The 22,743-nt window shown below is 41.2% G+C and overlaps 1 protein-coding gene across 1 annotated transcript in view; it reads right to left on the bottom strand.

The window, feature by feature from the left end:
• The window catches only part of LOC139713551 (uncharacterized), a 146,936-nt gene that overhangs the window by 35,743 nt on the left and 88,450 nt on the right, over positions 1–22,743 (bottom strand). The window contains exon 3 of the mRNA XM_071625274.1: positions 3,872–3,954. Coding sequence (XP_071481375.1) covers positions 3,872–3,954 — 83 coding nt within the window. The remainder of the gene's footprint in view (positions 1–3,871; positions 3,955–22,743) is intronic.

The raw sequence follows: 22,743 nt of genomic DNA, 5'->3' as shown, positions 1-22,743 counted from the left end.
AATGAATTTGGTAAAGGAATACTCGGTAGTTACCCTCTGATTAGTGGTCAGTTGATAAGTGATAAGTCTTAAATCAAAACTCTTCTTCTCTGATGGAAATATCTAACATGAGAACTGTGTGAAATAAAGATAACGAGTCAATAATTGAGAGAAGAAAATCCACCTAATACTATAGGAACTTCTTAGAATGTCTCAATGGGGTTAAAGCCCCCAGGTAGCTCTCCTCAGCAAATAACCATCCTCTAGGTTATGAACAGAAGAGATTCATCGGAACTATTATAATTATACAGCTTTATGTGATACAAAGAACACTTTATTCGTAGTGATAAAATCAGATTCATAAAGCAGAATTTGTGTAATCCTCAAGTAACTTTTTGCAATTCACTTCTCTCTACATTTTATCCATCATCTATACATCTTGGGAAGTAAGTTTTCACACATTTATTCCAAGGTGCCTATTGTAAACAGTAATACTGATTGTCTTATGGAATGAAGTAAAATACATATTCTAGAAAACTACAGAAGATTTTAAAAAAAAACTTTGCTTCCACGGGTTTCTGGATGCTGGGTATGTGTGGATAAAATGGATTTACATGTATGTTTCCAGCCTTTCCTCTGCATATCTATAACAATCATTGTGAGAGATCTGTCTGACATTTGAAGCTGCAGGGGGTGGGGGGGGGATGCTAGTTGCTATCCATCAATCTGAAGCATATGAGATGGGAGCGGGCTATTCTAGTTGCATGTGATTTTAAAGGAAAAACAAAGAAGGTACATAGTTGTTGCTAAATCAAACATTCTTCCTGTTCGGAATACGCCATGCACCTGACCCAACAAATGCAGTGATTTGATTGATGGCGCAGACGGAAGACAAATAGAGCTAATGCAAATTACTCAATGGGTATGTTTTCTGTTAAAAGGGAAAAAGAATAGCCAGCTAAAAATTCTGGGATTAAAGGGATATCAAGAAGACCAAATGTGGAACAGAAAGGCATGGCACAGATGATAGACAAATGAGATGAAATGATGCAAAACCATCTGCGGATGGAAACGAAGGCTCTCTGTTCGGGAAATCTGCGATAAATGTGGATTAATATTCATGCAAAGACAAGAGGTAGCATGAAATAAAAACGCACAAATGACACTGCCCTACCCCTTCTTCAATGATTAACCTGGGATTAATATGTCTGGCACTTTGATTAACCAGAAATATGCAGATACTGTCATACTATTTTTATCACAATATTTCCATTTGTTAACATTTTTGTCAGAGGTGCCCTCTGATTTATCACAAACCTGTATACACTATACTATTATTTACTGTCATATCATTCGTGTTTGCATGTATTTGCAAATCAAGATACATTTTTGCAGCAAAAAAAAAAAAAGATTTTCTAGACATTAGCAAGTATATATTATCATCAAATGTGCCTCACTTGTTTCAAATTACTGTGAAAGTATCATTTACAATTGTAAAAAGCCTACTTCTGCCAAAAATGAGTCAAGGTTCTATGCAGTTTTCAGTGATGTATTACCCTGCAAGATAGCCAGGGCTCAAAATGTTTAGTCGAAGAGTGCATCATTTGAGTACAGTATAAAGAGCATGCGCACATACATCAGCAGTAGAAAAGTGACAAAAATGCTGACTATGAGATGATGGTTGACCTAAAGACGCAGTAGAATACAATGAGTGCATACATTACGTGTATGTAAAAGCTTAAGAAATTGGATGAGATGATGACATGAGTTCAAACAAACAAACAAACAAACAAACAGGAAATGCTTATAATCTTTCTTTTTTTTTTTGCTAGCAGATTTTATCAGTCGTTCTTTCATTATATGAGGCCGTGAACTTCTTACATTCTGAATGAAACTGAGATATGGCGAGGCAATGAGAGCCCACGCACATGGTGAAATATTATCATCACTACCCGTGTGCTGCCCTCTTGAGGCAAAAGAGGGTCCATGCTGATGACGATAATAACAATATTACAGCACGTCTTTCCCCAGGTTCCCTTCCCATCAAATCAACTGAGGTCCCATCAGGGGGGAGGTTGTAAAGCATTGTGCCTTATGAGGAGACAGCACTGATTTGTGCTGTTATGTCACTTGTGCATCGCTCTCATGCAATAGCATTTTAAGCAGCTCTATACATCGATTTATATGCCCTTCATATGGGGTCTTTCCCTCTCTCCACAGTGTAAGCCAGCCATGGAGTAGATTGGGACAGTTTTGGTAGCTTGTAACAAACAGAGAGGTAACCTCCATATGTTACCCCTGTTGGTTACGTGGATGAAAAATCTCATATTGGAAATCTTAAAAGTGGATTTATCACTCATATATCATCATAATCATCTTCTTTATTTTGACAATCATTGTTATGCCGCCAATTAATATTCTTACCCTATAATTGTCATCGTGATCATAATAATGATGAAAATAATGTTAATAGTAATGATAATGATGATGATGATGATGATGATGATGATGATGATCACCACCATCATCATCATCACCATCATCATCATCTTCACTGTATAGCATCATCCTTTGGTTTAGGAAGTAATTCAGAATTCATAACATCACATCTTCTCTGGAATATATGCTGCTGCACATTTCAGAAACAATTTGTCCCATCAGGGGCAGATGTCCCCTGTAAAATAGCCAAAATATGGAGATGATGAAATTATCGAATCTCTTCCAGGATTGGGGTAGGGTGGGCAACTGCAAGAAAAATGTAATTGCCAAAGATGACCATGTAAATAACTGTTAGCATCCAAAATCATTTCATGGCTATAATAATCAGGCCATGAGCTCACTGGGGAAAATAATTATCAAAAAAAAAAGAATTGAAGATAAACTTACAAACTTGTCATGAGGATTAGCTGAGGACATCAACCTCATCAACAATTTTGGCTAGCGTTGCTTTTTTTTGGACCGCAAAAAAAGCCACGCAAATAGGATGACATATTGCAAAAAAAAAGGGATCTATTTTTACCGTGGCACATCAGGAAACGATAGCCGCACTTCATTTTGCATTCATAACTTACACGCTTCGTCGGCTTTCTCGGTCAATGTGTATTCCAACAGCCAAACTCTTTAGAATTCACAACACTGGATTGACCAAACTCCATGGGGCAAAAATTATGCGTACCATTGTGGGAAGGCCACTCAGCTGCATCTAGATGACTTATTACTGCGCGATGCAAAAGCACTATCGGAAATTTGTGCAAGTGCTTTGAACTCTAATCGGGATGAGGCACCGGACATAAATTCTGACCAAAATGGATGGTATAGCTTTTTCCCCCTTATCGTGATACCTGCTACATTTTAATCTATATTTTTATCAATCAAAATTAAAACTTCACTCATTAAACTGCATTACAGTAATAAACACTATCTATTTTATCATTACTATTATCATTATCATCATCATCATCATCATAACTACACTTCATAATGTCATTACTACGATTACGGACAAAAAAACAGCCAATATTGCCAGTCGATCATCTTTCTACACATCTGCGTTTATGGCATTCTTTCACTAACCAAAGAAGACAGGTGGCTTGCATAAGTCCCTTCTCAATGCTGAGTAAGGAGGGAGTTTTGTCGATATTGGGATATTAATAGGAGCTTTCTTTTTTTTAAAAGCAGCCAATTTTCTCGTCAATGGATAAAATCTTGTGCATATCTGGAGGGACTAGCAAAAAAAACTGGGCTTCCATGATTTAGGATCAATTATGTTTGATGGGTTAGTATGTTTGATCAAATGAATGCAGGGCATGTTTGCATGAGTGTGAGGAAGGGGTGGAGGGTTCAGGGGGATATCAAAGGGGAGGGGGTTAGGGTCAAAGGTAAGAAATATTACCAGTTTTCCATCGAGTTCGTGAAAGTGCTCCTCACAGACATTGTCGACGGTCTTCTCGTTGTCGAATATAACAAAGCCGAAACCTGCAGCGTGAAATCAAGCAGAGATAAAACAGACATATTCATTAGTCGCAACAGGTCACAGAAATAGAAAGAGCTTTCACAAACTGTGAAGGTAGAAATATCAGTTTCATTCTTGATATCATTTTATTAAAAACGGCCGACATTCACCTTGATGAGGTTGGGAAATTTGTATGTACAGTACTGTATACACCATACATTTCGCAAGTCTAAATTTTCGCGAATCGGGAATTTCCAACGATTTCGTGAGTGGTTAAATTCGCGATCGTGGAGTCCTGTACGGAACGGAGAAGTGTAAATGCGTACGTCACATTCACATCGGGATCAGAGTCAATATTTTCGCATGTCTTTAATTTCGCGAATAGCACCTGACTCGCTAAATTCGCAAAAATAAAAACCTCGCAAAATATTCGGCGTATACAGTATATAATTCAGCATACAAAATCACACATGTGCTAGTCTGCTGGTGAACATTGGCCAGCAGATGGCTCCTTCCAGCCTCATTTCATACCATCCAAAAAAAGGATTATGAAACTTAAAAAAAGACAACTAGCCTCCTTTTCAGAAGCTTTCAGAAGTAACAGTATGGTGATGATGTGCTAGAGAGCAATTCTGGCCAGGACCAGACAATAATGACAGTTCATCCAATCCTTTTGGATTGGGGTGGGGGGGGGGCAGGAGATAAACAGAGGACACACTATAACAAAGCCCATCACTGGAGATCATTATACTGGAGATCATTATACTGTGATCCATCACATTTTGTCTCCATCACAAAAAACCCACTAAAAACGTCCATGTTCTGCTCAAAGATTACTTTCAAATGAGCATGTCAATTTGCATCATATATGCCTATATGGCCAACAAAAAAAAAAACCATCAGACATAATACTGTACTTTCTTCTTGCACATAAGATGATGGATACGGTATTCCACTTGCACGCGTGGGAATTTTGTGATGTGTCTCTAAGAAAAGAGGGAAAGGGCAGAGAGGAAAACACCAAAAATTGGTTTTCTTTCATCACCGGGAGAGCCATCGTCAGAGAATCTCCCTCCTCACTCGTCTGCAAAGACGACAAAAACACGAAGATAACAAGCACGTCCTGGCACCCTAAATCTCTCCCCTTCATCTTTTTTTTTTAGAGACATGAAGCAGGAGAAGAAAACCCCCAGCAACTGCAAAAACACCGGAGTCGATCTTCTCAAAATCCGTCAGGGGCACATGGGCGCGCCCCAGCCACGCCCTTCTCATGATTCACCTCACACCACACACTCTTGTGTGCCCATCTCGAGATGGAAGGGTTTCCTTCAGCTTGAATCAAAGACGACTTAATGAAAATAGAGTATGTTGATCTCTATGTTCTGGGCACAATCATGAATCATAGCATCATGATGTAAAGTTCTGGACTTCAGAGCAACTGGACGATTCTGTAAAGCATTGAAAAATAAAAGGGACAGAGAAGTCATATCACCACTATTCACTATCTTTGGTAGTTAGTGTAATAAATACTGAAACAACATAGAACACAGACTTATGTTCTCATGTGAGAGAGGCTACACATATCTTACATGCAGTACACCTCATTCATGGTGGATAATTGTGAGCAAGACGTCAAATGCTGCCTGATTTGCTTCTCGTCATCATCTCACCAAAAACTTTCACATGATTGATTTTTTTCGAGGAGCTGTCAACGACCCCTGAGGAATCCACCTGCCTCGTCACAAAAACATCTTTGGAATGTCAAGGTGTCATGTGACACGCGTGGGGATGATTAAGAGAGACATTGTATGTTTCAGTTACCCAAGTCTCATCAATTTCCTGCATGACATCTCTTACGAGACTATTCCATCTCCATCAATTTCCGTTGTTGACATTGCGAACAACATTCTTGCTGCAGATGCCCCCCTCGATTCTTCAAAACCTTGTAATTGTTTCTCACACCCTTCATTCTCAGGGCAAAAATACTGAAATTTGTATTAACGGATGCGATCGGCTTGCTAGGATGTTTTTCGTGGAAGGATTCTGCAGTGCCTAGAGGAGCCAGGGTCCTTGATGGCAACCCAACCCCCATCTCCCTCCTCCTCGTTTTTATCCTTACCCTCACCCATCTTCCATTTCCTCCAAAACTAGGGTCTAATTGAAAACATCATCGTCAGCTGGTCCGGGATTGTTTCTCAACACCTACCCCCGGCCTGGCGCAGCCACCGGCAGGGCTGAAGGCAAGCCAGCAGAGGAGGATTCCACTGACTATGGGGACGGAAGACGTGTTTGGGTGTCGGTATTTACACTGAGGCACCTGCATGGGGGGAAGGGTGGGGTGGGGCTCTGCAGCTGCTACTGTCTTGCAGCGCTTTCCTCGGTTTCCCATCCCTAGTCTGGCACCGTTTGTTTTTCCATCATCAATTTTTACCATTTTTTTTTCTATTTTCTCCCCTCCCTTTAATGACGTACAGCACTGAACACACACACAAGTCAGAAAATGACAAAAAAAACAAAAGCAGGATGTTAACATCAGTTAATGTTTATTTCTTTCCTTGTTCATTAATAAATTTTTGTCTGTCCCTCTCAAGTCCTCTCACATCCCTCCCCCCCCCCCCCCCCCCCCCCCCGTCCATCTCTCTCTTCATCGTCACGGTTACGGGAGCTTGTACTTCTGCTGCTGATGCTGGAGCAATATATCAAAACACTGCCAAGGATGGGGACCAGTATTCATTAAGGCTGAGGTGTCGCTAGCTTTGCCATGTAATAATAGTCTGCACTGATCTGTCAATGTCAGACCCAGGGAGCCAGAAACACAAACTCCGTTGTGCATGCACGGGAAAGGCGTGAAGGTAAAGATAGGAACAGCCCTCGAACAAGCAAACATGTGACTTTCAGTCACTGAAGGACAGCAGCGGTGACATAAACAAACAGAAACTTTAAAAAGAAGGAGGTCGCGTCGCTTAAAGAAAAAGAGGTAGTGCAGATATTGTATTTGAAGCAGCAGTGCCACCTATTTACACAACAGTTACCATCCCTTCCACCATAAGGGTATGTGAGTTGAATATCAAGAAAGGGTAAAGGTAAAGAGTCTGACAAAACATATATATCTGGTTAGTGCATCGGCTATTTTTCCAAGCAGACACTAGAAAAACATTAATCGTCATGACAAACTTGAAAGCTTACAATATTGTCAACTTGCATCTTTGAAGCCTTACTGCAATATGGTGTGTGCAAATCGAAGCAATACTGCATACATCAAAAGATGTCCTGACTCCCCCCCCCCCAAAAAAAAAAAAAATGCTTGTGTTAACATCATGTCTCTTGCCTTCCCTTAGATCCCTACACATTGAACATGCATTCGTTCCTGAGCATATGACTTTAATCTGCATCACTGCCTACCAATCTCCTCTTTCAACAGTAGTAGTCACATGCCTCTTTTCCCATCCCTGCTCCCTTCACCTCCATCCAATCAAATAGAACAGCGCCCTCTCGCGAAGCACACCGTCCAATTCGGAATCAATTAAAGAGCTTACGGGCATCGCTAATGAACCTCAACAGCTGTTGAAGCGATTTATCCACTCGATTGCCGTAACACAATTTGTGTGAATACGTCACAGCTTTTTCTTTATCGCACGGGAATGTCCGCTGTGACATTTCCCGCCAAAAGCTGGTAACGAATGGCTTAGGCTCGGCATGATATCCACCGCTCGGCAAGTAGTTGCCTGAAATCGTATTTGTAGACAAGGCTTCCTTGGTGTTCTCAATATACCCAAGTAAAATATCTAATGTTGCATTTCTCCGCATGTGAACATATCATCAATCTTGCATTAAGGCAGACCATACATAAAACTAGTCCTTATTTTGAAATATGAGGGGCTTTTTTGGGGTCGAATACACAAACACTGACACAAACACTGTTTGCTTGTCAGCAGGAAATATACAGTTATAACAAAAAGTTAAGCGTAAATTTTCGATTTGACCTGCTTGTAAGGATCATCAACACTCTCACTACACTTTGCTCGCCATGTAGTATGGTTCTCCAGTTCAATGGAAATATAATATCCCTATCCTTTTATGATTACTTCTCGCACTATGCGCAACTTTACAGGATTGAACTGTGATGAAAAGGAAGTTATCCTGTGCATAAATCTCAATCAGGAATCAATTAGGGTGTCACTGAACTTCCTCTGGCCGTCATGGAGGATGGAGTCATTATGGAGTGAATCGCCACGGCAACAACATGTCAGAACAAACACATCATTGTCAACTCAATTTAAGCGAGGCTGAAACATTGCGGTGAAAGAAATGCGAGAACATCTCAACCAATGAACAGACAGGCTTCATCCATCTCTTTGAATAATGAACACTCCCTAAAAGCTGATTTGGAAGGTGACAGTTTCAACTTTGACCTTTACTCTCATCCACCCCCACCCCCCCCCCCCCCAAATCCATATTGAAATATCATGACTAAGATAATGACAGCTGGTGACAATTCCGTAATTCTAGAAGATGTAAGAGGAGAGATGAATGCATGTCCTAGATAATATCTAGAACAAATTCAATGGATCTTAACACCTGCACAGGTAGATTTTTTTCCCTCCCCCTTATAACTCGGCAAACGAAATTGCACTGCAGATGTGTGGATACAATTAGCTGCGGCGGGAAATGTGGCTGCCGCAGCCGATCAGAAATTGATCGCCCGTCAGACGGGTCTGCGGATAAAACCTGCCAATATCGATGCCGTGTCCTTGATATCACTGAGAGAGAAAGAGAGAGAAAAGAAACGAAAATTCACACCGGATTTGACCTGACTCTTGCTGGTGCGTACCTGGTAGGTATCCATGAACTAGACAGCCTAACGACAGAAATGGATTTATTAAACAAAGGAAATTACAAACATTGTGAATATGTGATGGGGGGGGGAATACCGCACACAGTTTTGATTAAATATTTAGTCATATCATAAGTATATAAGTTCCAATTTTTGCAAAGATACAAAAGAAAGGCCATCTCCACATTGCGTGCTCGTCGACACTGATGCATTGCTCGGCAAACTTTAAACCTCTCTCGCGGAGAGAAACTCCGCATCACTTAACCCAGATAAATGTTTCATTCTGGACATTACTGGGAGAGCCTCTAGCGCTGCTGCGTGTCCCAGTCATGTAAACCCCTCCGGCAGTCATGAGGTTAAACATGAACACATGGATCACATCTATCTTAGTGATCATCCATCATGTTGCATTTGTTTTATTTTCCCTGTCAATCCTGCTCCTGTTTGTTTTGCTGAAGGAGTCGCAAAAAAGGTAGCATATGGCCAAAAAAAAAAAAATCTATCCCAGATATATTCTATGCAAGTGCCTCACCTTAATACCTGCCAGGAGCTGGTAATGAAATATGAATAATCGTGAAAGATAAGACATATATATTTTTCTGCATCTCTTTCCCTTTATCGGTTATATGATTAGTCAGCTGCAATATGCGGTAGGATAGAAAGAGAGGAGATATAGAATATATTCTATATTTCTTCCTCCATCTCTATCTCTCTCTCTCTCTGTGTCTCTTAATTGGTCATATGACTTTTCAGCTGAAATATATGGTGGGATAGAAAGAAATGAGATATGGAGATATACTTCATTCTACATCTCTTTTTTCCCCCTGTCTCTTTCATATTTATATGATTTGTCAGTTGAAATATATGCTGAGACAGAATGAGAGGTGAATGAAAACTGCGGAAGAGAAACTGTGTGGCAATCTTTAGAATAAAAGTGACGTAAAAAAAAAATGACATGTCTGCTGAGCAGAACTGACGTGAATCGACCATTTTTTCTTTGTCTTTTACCGTCCACAAGCTAACGTTACTTTACATATCTTGCAAGTCTGTCAAACATTTCATACAGTCACAATGGATCCAATATGAGATGAGAAGGGTTTCCATGTTTCCAGCAAAACAAATGAAGCTGAATAACTTTGGCTGAATGCACAATATTTGTTCTTTTCTTCTCCTCTGCGCAGAGTCGCAGCAGCTCCAACTTTATCTGATCACATCTAGTTGATTTCACAACAGATGCAAGGAGAGAAGACAACGCAGTCCATCCTTTCTCTCAACACAGATCGTCTCTACTCACTCCCGCTGCATTCCACAATAGATTGATCAAGTAAATTTGCCGGAATGCTGACGGTACAATGCTCAGAATTAACGTCGGCATGCACACAAATGGACATGAAGGGGGGAAAAAATGAATTAGTAGAAATTAAATTTCAGTTTGCCAGCCTAATGCATTGCAAACTTTTGAAAAGAAATAGAAAAAGTACACCACAAAAGGGAGAGAATTTAAACTCTTATTTGATTCTGAGTATCTGTTCTCTTGACTGAGATAGCAAACAATGACAACAGACCTAAACTAAGGTGGAACAAAAATTTTTGCTGCACTGCCATTCTACATCTAACTAGTCCCTAAAGAACACAGCTTTGCTATCAAGTACCGTACAGATTCAAGACTTTATTCAGACTCAATCTTGCAAATTACTGACTTCTATTGCCAAGAAACACTTGTCATGGCAACAGCCAAACGTGGACAGTTGCACTTGCCTCTTCCAAATCATTCGGAAGAAGTCGCCAAACGACATGTAAAGGAAAACCTGGCAGTATTTAACAAATGGGTGAAATGATTGACATCTAGGAAGTTGAGATGCGAGACACGTATGAATAAATTCAGGCTCCTCGCTTTCTAAGACTTTCATTCCGATACTGGAATAACTTTAGCATTTTGGAAAAAAAATACACTTAGTAAGACACATGAGCAACATGCAACCATGGAAAAAATGATTGAACAGCCAGCTTGTGGGTTCAGCAGTGCAACTACATTGCAAACTGTAACCCTCGCAGCATTTTATTTTTATCTTTTGGCTAGAACTTGCCTTAAAATATGTTATATGATGCATTCCTACACACATCTGTGAAATTTAAGTTCTTGAAATTTTTTTTTTCTTTCTCTGTTCCTGGTTGGTTTTTCATCACTTTCCGCAGCCTTTAAAATGCATCAAATTCATCAGCGGAGTGATGCTGCAAAACTCCTAATACGACGACTTGCGCACAACACCTTGCCAGTAATGCAATTGCCCTAGTTAACAACGTGAAGGAATGAATGACTTTTAGGTTTTTCTCCAACCCCCCTCCCCATTCTCGTTTCCCCACCCTGCCAAACTCATCCCTCAAACGAGGACCCACCGTACTGGCCGGCCAAGAGAGTGAATGGTACTGCCCAGCGCCTCAATGGCGTGTATCTAAAAGGATTGAAATTCGAGGCGGCGAAGGCCGGCTTGTTAACCCGTTTACCCGAGACGGGAACTTTGTGCCGTCGCCGCGTAACATAACGCCTCTGGAGGCAGAAGAACTACCAGATGAACACGGCGACATATTTGAGGGATCCCTGTCCAGAGTGAAAGTGCATTGAACTCAGAACAGATGTTATGTGCTAGATAGCTCCAGCATGTATCCCTTTACACATTGCAAAAAAAAAAAAAGAGAGAAAGAAACAAAACACAGATGCACACAGAATTTGCTTTCATATCTTGGAGGTTTTTTTTTTTTAAATTGGAGTGTACTTTACGAGCAAGAGAAGAACAAAGAATCAAACCTAAATTAGTACTGGAACAGACACTATGCAACAGTCACTGCTGTTGAAACTTTTGTAATATTTTTCATGATCCAGGCAAACCCCCAATGATGTAATCTCACTGTTTTCCACATTTTGGGAAATGAAGGGCAAAAGTGTGACTGTAAGATAAAACTATGCCTCTACCTAGGATATCCCAAAATGAAACTGACCAGGAACGACCACTTTCTACCAAAGATGTTAATCAATCAAAAGTACAGAGAAGAAGACGTATAGGCCTACTTGGAAAAGGTCATTTTTTCCGTAATTCATGATTACTGAGTCCACATGCCTAGTCATTATATATTCCAGACATGCTTTTATAGATTGAAAAAACTGATGTCTTTTTACATCCCAGAAATGAAAACTGTACCCTGAGTTAGAGGCAGCAGTAAGCTAGATGCAATAAGTTCTGAGTTAAAGGCAGCAACGGATAATCAACATTTTCTCATCCACCCTCACACCATGAGATGCTTGCTCTACATACATACTCAAACCATGCCTTGCCATCGAACGGCAACACAACATGAGTTCCAGATGGCTGACACAACATTAACATCTGTGCCGGTGTCGGCAAAACATTTCAGAAAAATAAATAAAAACCGCGCGTGGCAAGGGCATCAACTTCCGAATTCAAGCAAGCCCCGTCTTCTTCTCAATGTTCTGAACTTCACGTCATAACACTCACGTGAGAGCGCCATAAAAAACCTTTCTTGCACGCTGTTCCCTCGACACAAGAGCGCCGACATCGCATCACCCTCCTCCTCTTGTTGCTGTTGTCTGACTGTACTACTACACACGCACAAAAATCGACGCGAAGTTGCAAAATTAGAGCGTATTTTGTGCGCCCCTAAGACGCCAAGTGAGAGTTTTCCCGCATGTGAGAACAAAATGCCGAAGAGCGAAGGAGAAATGAAGATTGCGAATCATTTTGTGATATCAAAGACAGAAGAAAGATACAACACTAATGGCAATGTGGTTGGAATTGGGTAACGCTGCTCAATTTCATACCCCAGCAGCAAATGTGTGTCAGCAATTCACATGAACAGTGCTCCACGCAAACAACATAGTCCTTCACACAACACACTCACTGATGCAGTTGCTATTGAAATATTGAGTCACTAGAGAACTTGTGCAAGTGCTATGAAAATTGGACGAATTCAAACGCGAATTCATCACAATTTTCGTAAACTAACATGAATGCCTTGGTGTGTGTCTCTTTTTACAAAGGTATTCACTCATGAGCTGATTCTCATTACACAATAAGGATGCTGCAAATGGACTGATAAAAGGAAGTGACAGCTCCTCGTAGCATTTCTAACCACACTCTGCACTCAGCCAGAGAAAACCTCAAGGTGAGAATGTTTAAAGGGATTGATTAGAGAGAAATGAGGGCAGCAGAAAGAAAATACCTGTACTTCTTTCAAATTGTTAAACAATTTATGAATTGCCAAATGCATACTTTGTATTATGTATTACTCTTTGTTGGATGGAAATGAAATATAATTGAATTGAATTAATTTGATTTGAAATCTAAGAGAAAAATATATTAAACATACTAAGAAATCAAAATATTATGGAAAAGAGAAAGAGAATGAGGAATGAGAGAGATATATTAAGTAGAGGGAGAGAGATATATAGTTTTAAGGAGACAGATACACAGAGGGGAATACATTTGAAGGAATTACTGGAAGAATGGCACTAACTATGATTAAAAGTGCAATGCCTATAAGCAGGAGAAGCTAGGTTGGACTGTTTGAACAGACGTCTCATCATTGAAGAATATTCCTAGCAAGAGAGATTCTAAAATGACTTTGAGAAACAGCACAGAAAAGATAAATAAGAACTTGAGCAAGCCAGTTGAACTTCTCTCTCGTAAAATCGTAACAAAAAGATGATACAAACAGAGAAAAAACAAAAAAGCGATGATAGAAATACATGAATAAACAATGACGGAAACAAATTGAGGGGAAAAAGTCATGGAAAAGAAAGTCACCAAAGCGTGAGGGACAGCGCGAGATCAAGCGTGATAAGACGAGGGACAAGAAATCGTTGTGCAACTGAAAACACTGATGTCACGTGAAAGAGGAGGGAAAAAGAGAAGTTGTGGTGCATGGGGAAAAAAAAAACCTGGAGAAGAAAAATCAAAGTTGACACAAATATTCGAAATATGAGGTGGCATTTGCTATTTGCTTAACAAAAGGCAAAGCTGAGCTGCGGATATCCAATTCTTATGCTTCTCCCTGCCATTAATCATAACATTAAGCGGCGATAAAAATCTTATTCAGCTTTTCCCCCCTCGGGGAGCCCCGGCAAAGCTTCTCTGATTTCATCTGTCAAAGTGAGATGATTATTTCGGTTCCTTGTTATCTTCCCCTGCATCTACCCTACTCTTGCTCGTCTCTGACTACCCATCATCCCCCCCCCCCCCCACCACCATCACCATCACCACTGTGGCATCACCACCGTGATGCCACAGATTTCAATTTCTAATATTTCCAGCCAAATTTTTCTCCTGAAACTGCATAAAACTCGAGAAGCGGCGAAAGTGTGACACGTCAAAGATGCGTCAATGTGACAAGGACGATGAAATAAAATTGCCATCAAAGACATGTTCCTCAAAACACAGGCTCTTGTGGTGGGATAGGACAAATAAAAAATCTAAGCAGCATTTAAATCACTGCTAGATGAAGTGTAACAATGACATCTTAATAACTTACAAGAAAAAAAAAAAACATGATTCTGATCTCATTTGATTATTTCTGACCATAGCTCCAACTGGACTCGAGGGCAACACATTGCACATTACCTTGAGCAATAAAATTATTTTCTTCACATTTATGGTAGGTGTAGCACTGCCATTTGATCTACTGCAAAACACAGGTCAATGAACTAAGCACATTTCTACCTTCTTACTTTGTAAAAGGCAAATCAAAACAAAATTAAATTTCTATGCAAAATGTACAAACCTACTAAAAATAACCTCCCTCCCCCCATAAAAAAGGGACCAAGTGAAAAGACCAACATAATGTACATGACACAAATGGTAAAGAGATAGATATGAAAATTGAGGTTAGTTTAAATGTATGTGAGAACCTCAAATATGGAGCAATTTTTAGATATGGAATAAAAAACGCTCATCATACGACCCCCTTGAGATCTTCTTTCATCTATTCTCATTATTTGGGGAGATTGGATTTGATTCTCTGCAAATACTAATCATGGCTCGACAGGCAATGCACATGCTCGTGCCTATGACAGTTGTACCCAATATATGGGGCTGACCACATTTCCTGGTCAAAGGTTAAAAAAACACATAATTAGTGCTAAGTCCTCTATTCACTAATATCCACTTGGGCACGGAGTAGAATTGTGCTTTAATGCATGAACTCGCCGCTTGGAATTTCGCCATTTGTTGACCACAGGGAGGCATACGTAAACAGATTTGCATTAAGGTAATTGGGATTCAGGAATGTCGGGTAATCAGATTTTTCTTTCTTAGAGGCTCTGTGCTTTCTCTCCAGCGGACCAATAGAGGCTGCTGAGAGGTCGTGTATTTCCCTCATTGAATGCCGTAAGTCACGGGGGTCACTCCGATCTGGTAATTAGAAGAAAGTGATGCTAACGACTTCTTTATTAGTGAGTAATCAAGTTTCATTTACGTGTACTCAAAGAACAGAATGACCCAAATACATGTTAATCGCAATCTGCTTCAATGAATTCGAGATGGTGCTTTTGTTTTGGTTTTGTCGGGAAGAATAACTTCACAGCATGAAGAATCTTATTTGGATATTCACTTACACTGAGAAAACACTAATCTACTTTAGCAGCAGACTTGGTCATGGTAAGTAGAACTATTTGAAAATCTCTTATGAATTTCTATATCAAGAGAGCTGAATATTCATACTTGTATGTTTCTTGAGCAAAGGAGAGGTGGCTACCTCGAGACAAAAGTTTGATTACTTCTTAAGATGTCGCAAACCATAACTTTGTAAAAGTTGAAATCATGTTAACCTTCATCTTTACTATGCTATATTTACCATTTGGCATGAATGCTGGAGTGTTTTTTGCTGATTGGTGCAGATGTTCAGAAACTAATTGTCAGAGAATAGAGATTACCTAATCCCCCTAATCCCAACTGCATCGTCACGGCCCTCCTGTTGGACAGTGGGCTTGCTAATCTCCAACTACCTTAAGTTTTGATGGATTACTGAATGTTGATTTAAAAAAAAACAACAACAAACAAAAAACCTTGGCAAGTTAAGTTGAGCACCTGAGCACACAAAGGCTTAAATGACAAATCGCTATGGCCAGAATGTTTCCTGACATTTACAAGTCAGGAATGTTTGCGGGAGACGTCCCTGACTCGCGTGCGGCACAGAAATGACCTCCGTCCCAGCGATTTTCAGCCCGACTGATTCCCATCTTCCTTCAAGATCCAAGGCTGAGGAGAGACGGCGACATATGTACGAAAACAAGAACATGTCCTGTACACCCACACACTGACGACCCCACAAGCACATGAATGGCAAAATGCTAAATTCATCTCTGCGCTAATTGCCAGCTACATGGGAGTAGCTGCACACAATGGAATGGATGGGCAATTCTCTTGCCATACCCATGCTCATTCCATTTTCATTTTTCTCCTTTGCATCGTCAACAGATAGACATCATACAGTCTCCGTCCTCTACAATTAATCAGCATTCCTGGGTTGGAGCAATCACATGCGAGTCTTCCACCCGAGTAAACATCGCAGTTGTTTGCAGAGGGAGAAATGGGTATCGCTACGATCAGCGGATGCCATATCATTTCGACGACGACAATGTGCAATAAGATATCGTGCAGGATTCATCGGGCAATTAATATCTGTCCCTTGCATTCATTCTGCATGGGTCTTGTACTCCAACTATTTACCCATTCAATATGTTTAATGATGGGTATGTGTGAGCGTGTGGTTGGGGAGAAAGATACACAATCTCCATTTGAAAAAAAAAAGAAAAAGGAAGAAGGAGGTAAGTGAGTGATCGATGATAATTCTGGCAATTTCCCACAGAAATCCGTCGCCACGGCCGACGGTTCGGAGCGTGATTCTCCACATTCTCCCCCCGCAGCCATCTCACCATTCATGAGATGTGAAAGGCGTGCGTCAATTCAGCGCAGTAACCAAGAGACGAGCTGACCTACGGAATGGCGGGCTGAGCTTCTCATCATGACGACAATGTGTAAATCTAATTCTGACACCAGCTTTATCAAGCGCAACTCTGATAGAGCCTGTGGGCTATGTTTCTTTAATATCTATGCAGAATTCCATAATTTCAGACACTAGAGCATAAAATCTGTATTTTCCTCCTTCAAGAAAACTTCTCTAATGTTAACACCACCCTGTCTTTCGCTGAAATTGTTTCCATGCTACTCTCATCCTCTGGATTTGAATAGGTTTCTGAAATTTTACATCCAAGATGCCTACATCATCGTGAATAAGCACGGGATTGTGATCGGAACCTGGCGAGATGCCAGGTACGGCAACTTGGCAGACAAGTTGCCATGTCACGGTGGCATCCAACGCTCAACGCCAGCAATTCTACCACTATTACAAGTGATGTTTTATGCATCTCTATCTGGTCAAAATCATCCCAAGTGATGATGGAGGAATCATGGCCAAGCATTGTTCCATCACTTCCCCCTTTACAATCAAACTCATGTGAGTTGTGCCGGCATACACACGTTTTCTGAATCACACGACCAGAAGAAATCCTCGTCAAATGTTCATTATCGACTTTTTTTCTGCCAGTCTCATTTCATCTCCTCCTCCTCCTCTCCCTTTTCTTATTAAAGAGAGAGCAAGAGAGAGAAAAAAAAAAGAAATATGACTGCTGTATCATTTCCATTCATCCCAGGGATAATTAGTGCAGAGAAGTACTCTAGTAAATCACTGCTGACGATGCGGGAGCTCCCCCCTCTCTCTTTCTCGTTTTCTCCAAGCGAGATGAACTTTTGTGAATGGCACATGGGCAAAAAAAAATCGCAGTCGTGCAGTGATTAAACGGCGATGCTTCTCGATACCGTTCCTCTTCCAGATCTCGTGACGGCCATGCAATATACATTTCCCAGCCCCCACTTCAGAACTCGCCAGTGCGCCACTTCGGGAGGGGGGTAGACGTACTTTCGTAATAGCACTCCCTGGCTTCAGCCCACACAATCCATCACCCCCTTCCCCCCCCCCGCCTATTAAATGGTGCGAACCAAACATCAATCACATGTGTTGCCAACGTCGACTGAGCATGAACTAGTAATGAGCACAGGGTTGAAATCTCCTTCTTTCTGGCCGAGTGTTTGATTGTCTGAGGACAGTGAATGTGTCTTTTTGTGTGCATGTGTCTTTTTGTGTGCATGTGTCGTGTGTGTGTGTGTGTGTGTGTGTGTGTGTGTGTGTGTGTGTGTGTGTGTGTGTGTCAGTGTGTGCTTGTGTGTGTATGTGTGCATGCTTGTAAGAGGGATTCTCTCATGTTTTCAACACTATTGAAGGACCAGTAAGGTTGATACATGCTTTTAAAAAAAACATACAATTCGAGCAGAATATATTCTATCCTTTCTTTCCTTTTCCCTTCCTGCTCTTTTGCTGGTTCATCTTGAACATGACTGGCTTGGGCCTAAGTTATGCGCTGATTTGAAATTCTGATTTCCAACATGTCAGATTTGAGAAAGCGTTCTGCGCTCACACGCAGAGACAATTTGATATTCCACGGCAACCTCGCTCGTAGTTAGGTTGCAAATTTCAGCAGCATTCATCTCCATGAATAAGTCACATTCTTCCTGGTTAATCTTTCAACATGGATGGACAGAACGACGAACATACATGCATACACAAACACACACTTCAACAACTCGCCTACCGGCAGCCATTGCTAAAAACGGATGGAGGGAGTCGGGATGGGGCTGGGCACAGTGTCAATTAGTTGCACTTTCCATCCAAATTATCAATCGGCAGAAATCCGGAGATCAAAGCGTTTTCTCATTTTAATTTTTTTCCCCCTTCCAAGAGATTCTCCCACCACGTCATGGCCGCTGCATATGAATCAATCGGGGTGGAATGAGATCGCCAGGGTTCACGGCTGTACAAACCCACTCTTGCATCACGGAGTCAAAATGTGTTGTTGGGGGTAACCGCATCACCAGCAGGGAGTGACAGTACCCTTGTTGGAACATCCACCCTTACAGCGATTCACCTTGACACCCATCTCCCTCCCCTCGAACGAAATCCCAAAACCAAGCACTGTAAACTGCGTAGTGAGAGTGAAAATGACTGAAGTCCTGAATACATCATCACTATGACAGCCCCCCCCCCCCCCCCCCCCCCCCCCCCGTGTCCTGAAATATGATGTTGTATAATTCATGCTCCAAAGAATTAGACATTTTTCTTCCCCTGGTGATTTCTCATTTATACAATCATTCTCTTTAACGGTACCTTGCCTGAACATACTGAAGAGATGAAGCGTAACCATTTCTGACTTATGAATAGATTAAAAGCAGTCTGACTTGTGCCAAGACTAAGTCTCATTGTGCAATGAAAACAGTCACAAAAGAACGACAAATTAATTACCTCCCTGAAAAGTCTTCTTCTCTTATCAACTAGTCTTTTTCAGCATTCTAAAAGAAAAAAATGTTAAAATCCCCTTTCAGAATGAATTTCCAATAGCGATCTGAGTAAATCCTATCCATCAATCATATCACTCGGCATTTTCAAGTTTACAACCACCTCGCAGCGATTACGGGCAAAACCGTGCTATTTCCATTCTCATTCTAAGTCGCATAAGAAAGACTCGGGGAGTGGAAAAAAAAAGAATAGAAAATTGAAATGAAGCTCTTTGGAAGTAATCCCCTTTCAAATATGATACGGCCATTGACTGTGAAACTGAGAGTCAATCCCCAGGACTATAACTGCAGACAGGTGCATCAGGAATTGGATAGCAAATAAAGCTGACTAGCTTTTGGAAGAGGCAGCTGCTAAAACAGAAGCTGTGCAGTTTGAATAGAGACTGATACTTCCAAAATCATACCGTACGACGGTCAAAATGAATAACGTGAATTCCGACAGAGTAATTTTGAGGGTTGGGACAGTATTTGTCTTGATTGGTTGCAGCGAGATTGCATATTAAGCATTTAATTCACTCCAGTTGTTTAAAAATATATTTAAATGCACTATCAGCCAAACATGAGATGTACAAACTGTACAGCATAGAAAAAAAAAAAAAAGCTAATTGAATTTTGCATCTAATTGTATTGTGTTAAAAATGTTTTCTACATTTACAAAGGGAGATCATGTCAATAACCTGTTGTTGTCAAATATCATGAAATTTCACACACTAGATGGCTATAACTCAATTGCCTTGACAGCATTATGACTTTTTATTATGATAATGGGGCGGGGGGGGGGGGGAAAGAAGTTTGTCATCAAAGTCATGGAGACATTATAATGTAATAATTGGCTTGCACTATTCCGAGTACCACGTGGAAAAGAATGAAAACGTGCTTACACTCCCTGCCCTCCTGTTGGCTGCCTATGAATTAAACAGCGAGTCATTGAAGAAGCTTGTTTAAAAAGTTCCTTCATCTACGGCAGACGGGCACAGAACATGTGAAAGATTGATAATGTGTTGCACATCACAGTCCCTTCTTCTCCATTAGACCAGTCTTTAATCACAGTGCTTAAATTCAATATTTCATCCCGTCGTTGAAGGAGCATTTTAGAGTAGCCAGGAGGCTCGTAGGCCAGAGAGAGAAAGAAGGGAGAAGGAGATGGGGGAAGGTGACAAGGGGAAAGGTGACAAGGAGGAGGAAGAAGAGGAAGAGGGAAGGGGAAGAAAAGCAGGTGCAGAGGAAACGGAGGAGAAAGAGGAGGCAGTGGATGTTGATGAGACAGAAATTATGAAAGCTGAAGAGAGATTAAGCGAATGTAGAAAGGGGGTTAGAATAGGAAGAATGTGGAGTGAAAGAATAGAAAGTGGAGCTAGATGAACAGTATGAGATAGAATGAATGATGAAGGAGGAGGAGGCAGAGGAGGAAGATGAGGAGAAGATGGAGAATGAGAGAAGGGTTGATGAGACAGAAGATGAACAGTGACAAGAGTAACCATTGTTCACAGTGAGAGAATCATCATGAGCTGAGGCAGCTCTGTGATCTCAGGTAGATGTTAACCTACTGAGTGAAGATCGTCCAGTGAGAAAAACACCTGTCATGCATATTGCCGCCATGGCAACCAACATCAAAGAATCATCTGAAATCATGGTCCAAAGATATGATACAACTTCAATAAATGATACTAGAAACATAAGAATGGTACTATCTAATGATACCCCCTTTTTTTGGGGGGGGGGGGGTGCGTACAAATTTGCAACCCTCTGATGAAATACATCATGTTCTTCTGGTATAGTTACCTTCCAATGTTCAATAGATTTTTGGCTAGAATGGCAAGAATAGAGTAACAAGAATTGATATTTAAAAACTAAGAAAAAGAGACAGGGAAAGAGAGATGAAACAGGTATAAAAAGATGAAAAGATAGATGGAGAAAGATGGTTGACGGTAGAGAAAGAGAGAGTATGACAGATAGATAGATAGAGAGAGAGAGAGAGAGAGAGAGAGAACGAGAAGGAGGAAGAGAAGGCATGTGAGTGAGAGAGTGAGACACACGAAGGATTTTCATTTTGTCCAAAGGGCGATGAAATTGGAGCAATTCTGCGCTGGTGGCTGAAACCAGGCCATGCATTGGGAATTCGCCCTCATGGGGGATAGGAAGCTTAGAGCTGGGGGCACAACACAGGTAAGACCAGAGTCATAAAGGAGGAACATAAAAAATACACAAATAAAGAGGGGTCTAGCTAAAAAAAGAGAAAAAAAATGGGAAGGGGTTGCAACATGGCCCCAACGTTCAAATCTACCCACCACACTAAGGGCACTTATCACATGGCAATTTTCCTTTCGCGGTGCCCATCGGATTCATCCCGCAAATCGCACTCACAGGATTAACAGTTAAGTTGTCATGGAGAGCGGAGACGGGAGAGTCTAACAAGGACAAGATGCGAAACGAAGAGGATAGGGACGGGTCGTCCACGACTCTTCAGGGATTCTCGAGAGGTGATAAGAAGGAGACCCCCACATGCCTAGCAACCACTAAATCCACGTTCGGGACACCTCAGCAATTCCCAGCGACAGAAATTTAATTTCGCGACAGGAATAGGTGCTAGGGGCCCTGGGTTTGGGATGGAGGTATGAGAGATGGCATGCTCACCTACGCCAAAACAGAAAGAAAAGGGGACAAAATACAATCTTCCACACCGCACATCCACGCTATGTATCTTTCAATTCTTGCATGCCAGGCTGCGACGCACTCCTTACTGACATTCACAATTGTTTATCACTTATTTGCATGCAATTGACCCAGCGCAAGAAGAGGATACTCACAAGGAAAGGAGTGGTCAGTAGAAGAGAGAACGAGAGAGAGAGGGGGATAGAGAGAGAGAGAGAGAGAAGAAGGAAACATCTGCCACCTTCAGAGATGCACTTTGCCCTACTGGGGAGCATTACCTTCTATAAAAAGATTTGCGGTAGAGCTTTATCACTATGAGCAAAATAGAGCCTGCCAATTTTTGTATCTACTCACAATCCTATCATAAAACCACTTACATTCCCTCCCCCCCCCCAACCCTCCTATGAAAAGCAAGCCAAGTATTTGGCTCATGTGTGAGCACACTATTACTCTTAGCTTTGGAACACTTGGGTGTGTCTAAAATCTTGCCATCAACCATATCTTTGCCTTCTCTAGCTCCTCCTGCTCCCCACACATGGCCCGTCACAATGTGATGATGTTCATGTCATGCTGAACTAGTCAAGCGTTAACACACCATCTTGGTTAGATCTGAAACACTTGGTTGGTCATGTTCACACTGGGCACAACACGCAATGCTTTCACTTCTTTCCAAACTGCCTCTGCACCATCAATCTTCCCCTGCATGGCCTGGCAAAAGCATGATGTTCACGTCTGACTAGTCATGTGTGAATGCACCATCTAGGTAAGATCTGAAACAATCCACCTGCTATGTTCACATCGTCAAAACGTGCCATGTATAATGCCTTGCTCCAGGTCAATACATACAC

The sequence above is a fragment of the Diadema antillarum genome, unplaced genomic scaffold (genome assembly GCF_040938485.1).
Source record: "Diadema antillarum isolate AM-2024a unplaced genomic scaffold, OU_Dant_1.0 seq00002002_RagTag, whole genome shotgun sequence".
In the NCBI taxonomy this organism is placed as follows: Eukaryota; Metazoa; Echinodermata; class Echinoidea; order Diadematoida; family Diadematidae; genus Diadema; species Diadema antillarum.
This window is presented reverse-complemented; position numbering and strand designations above follow the sequence as displayed.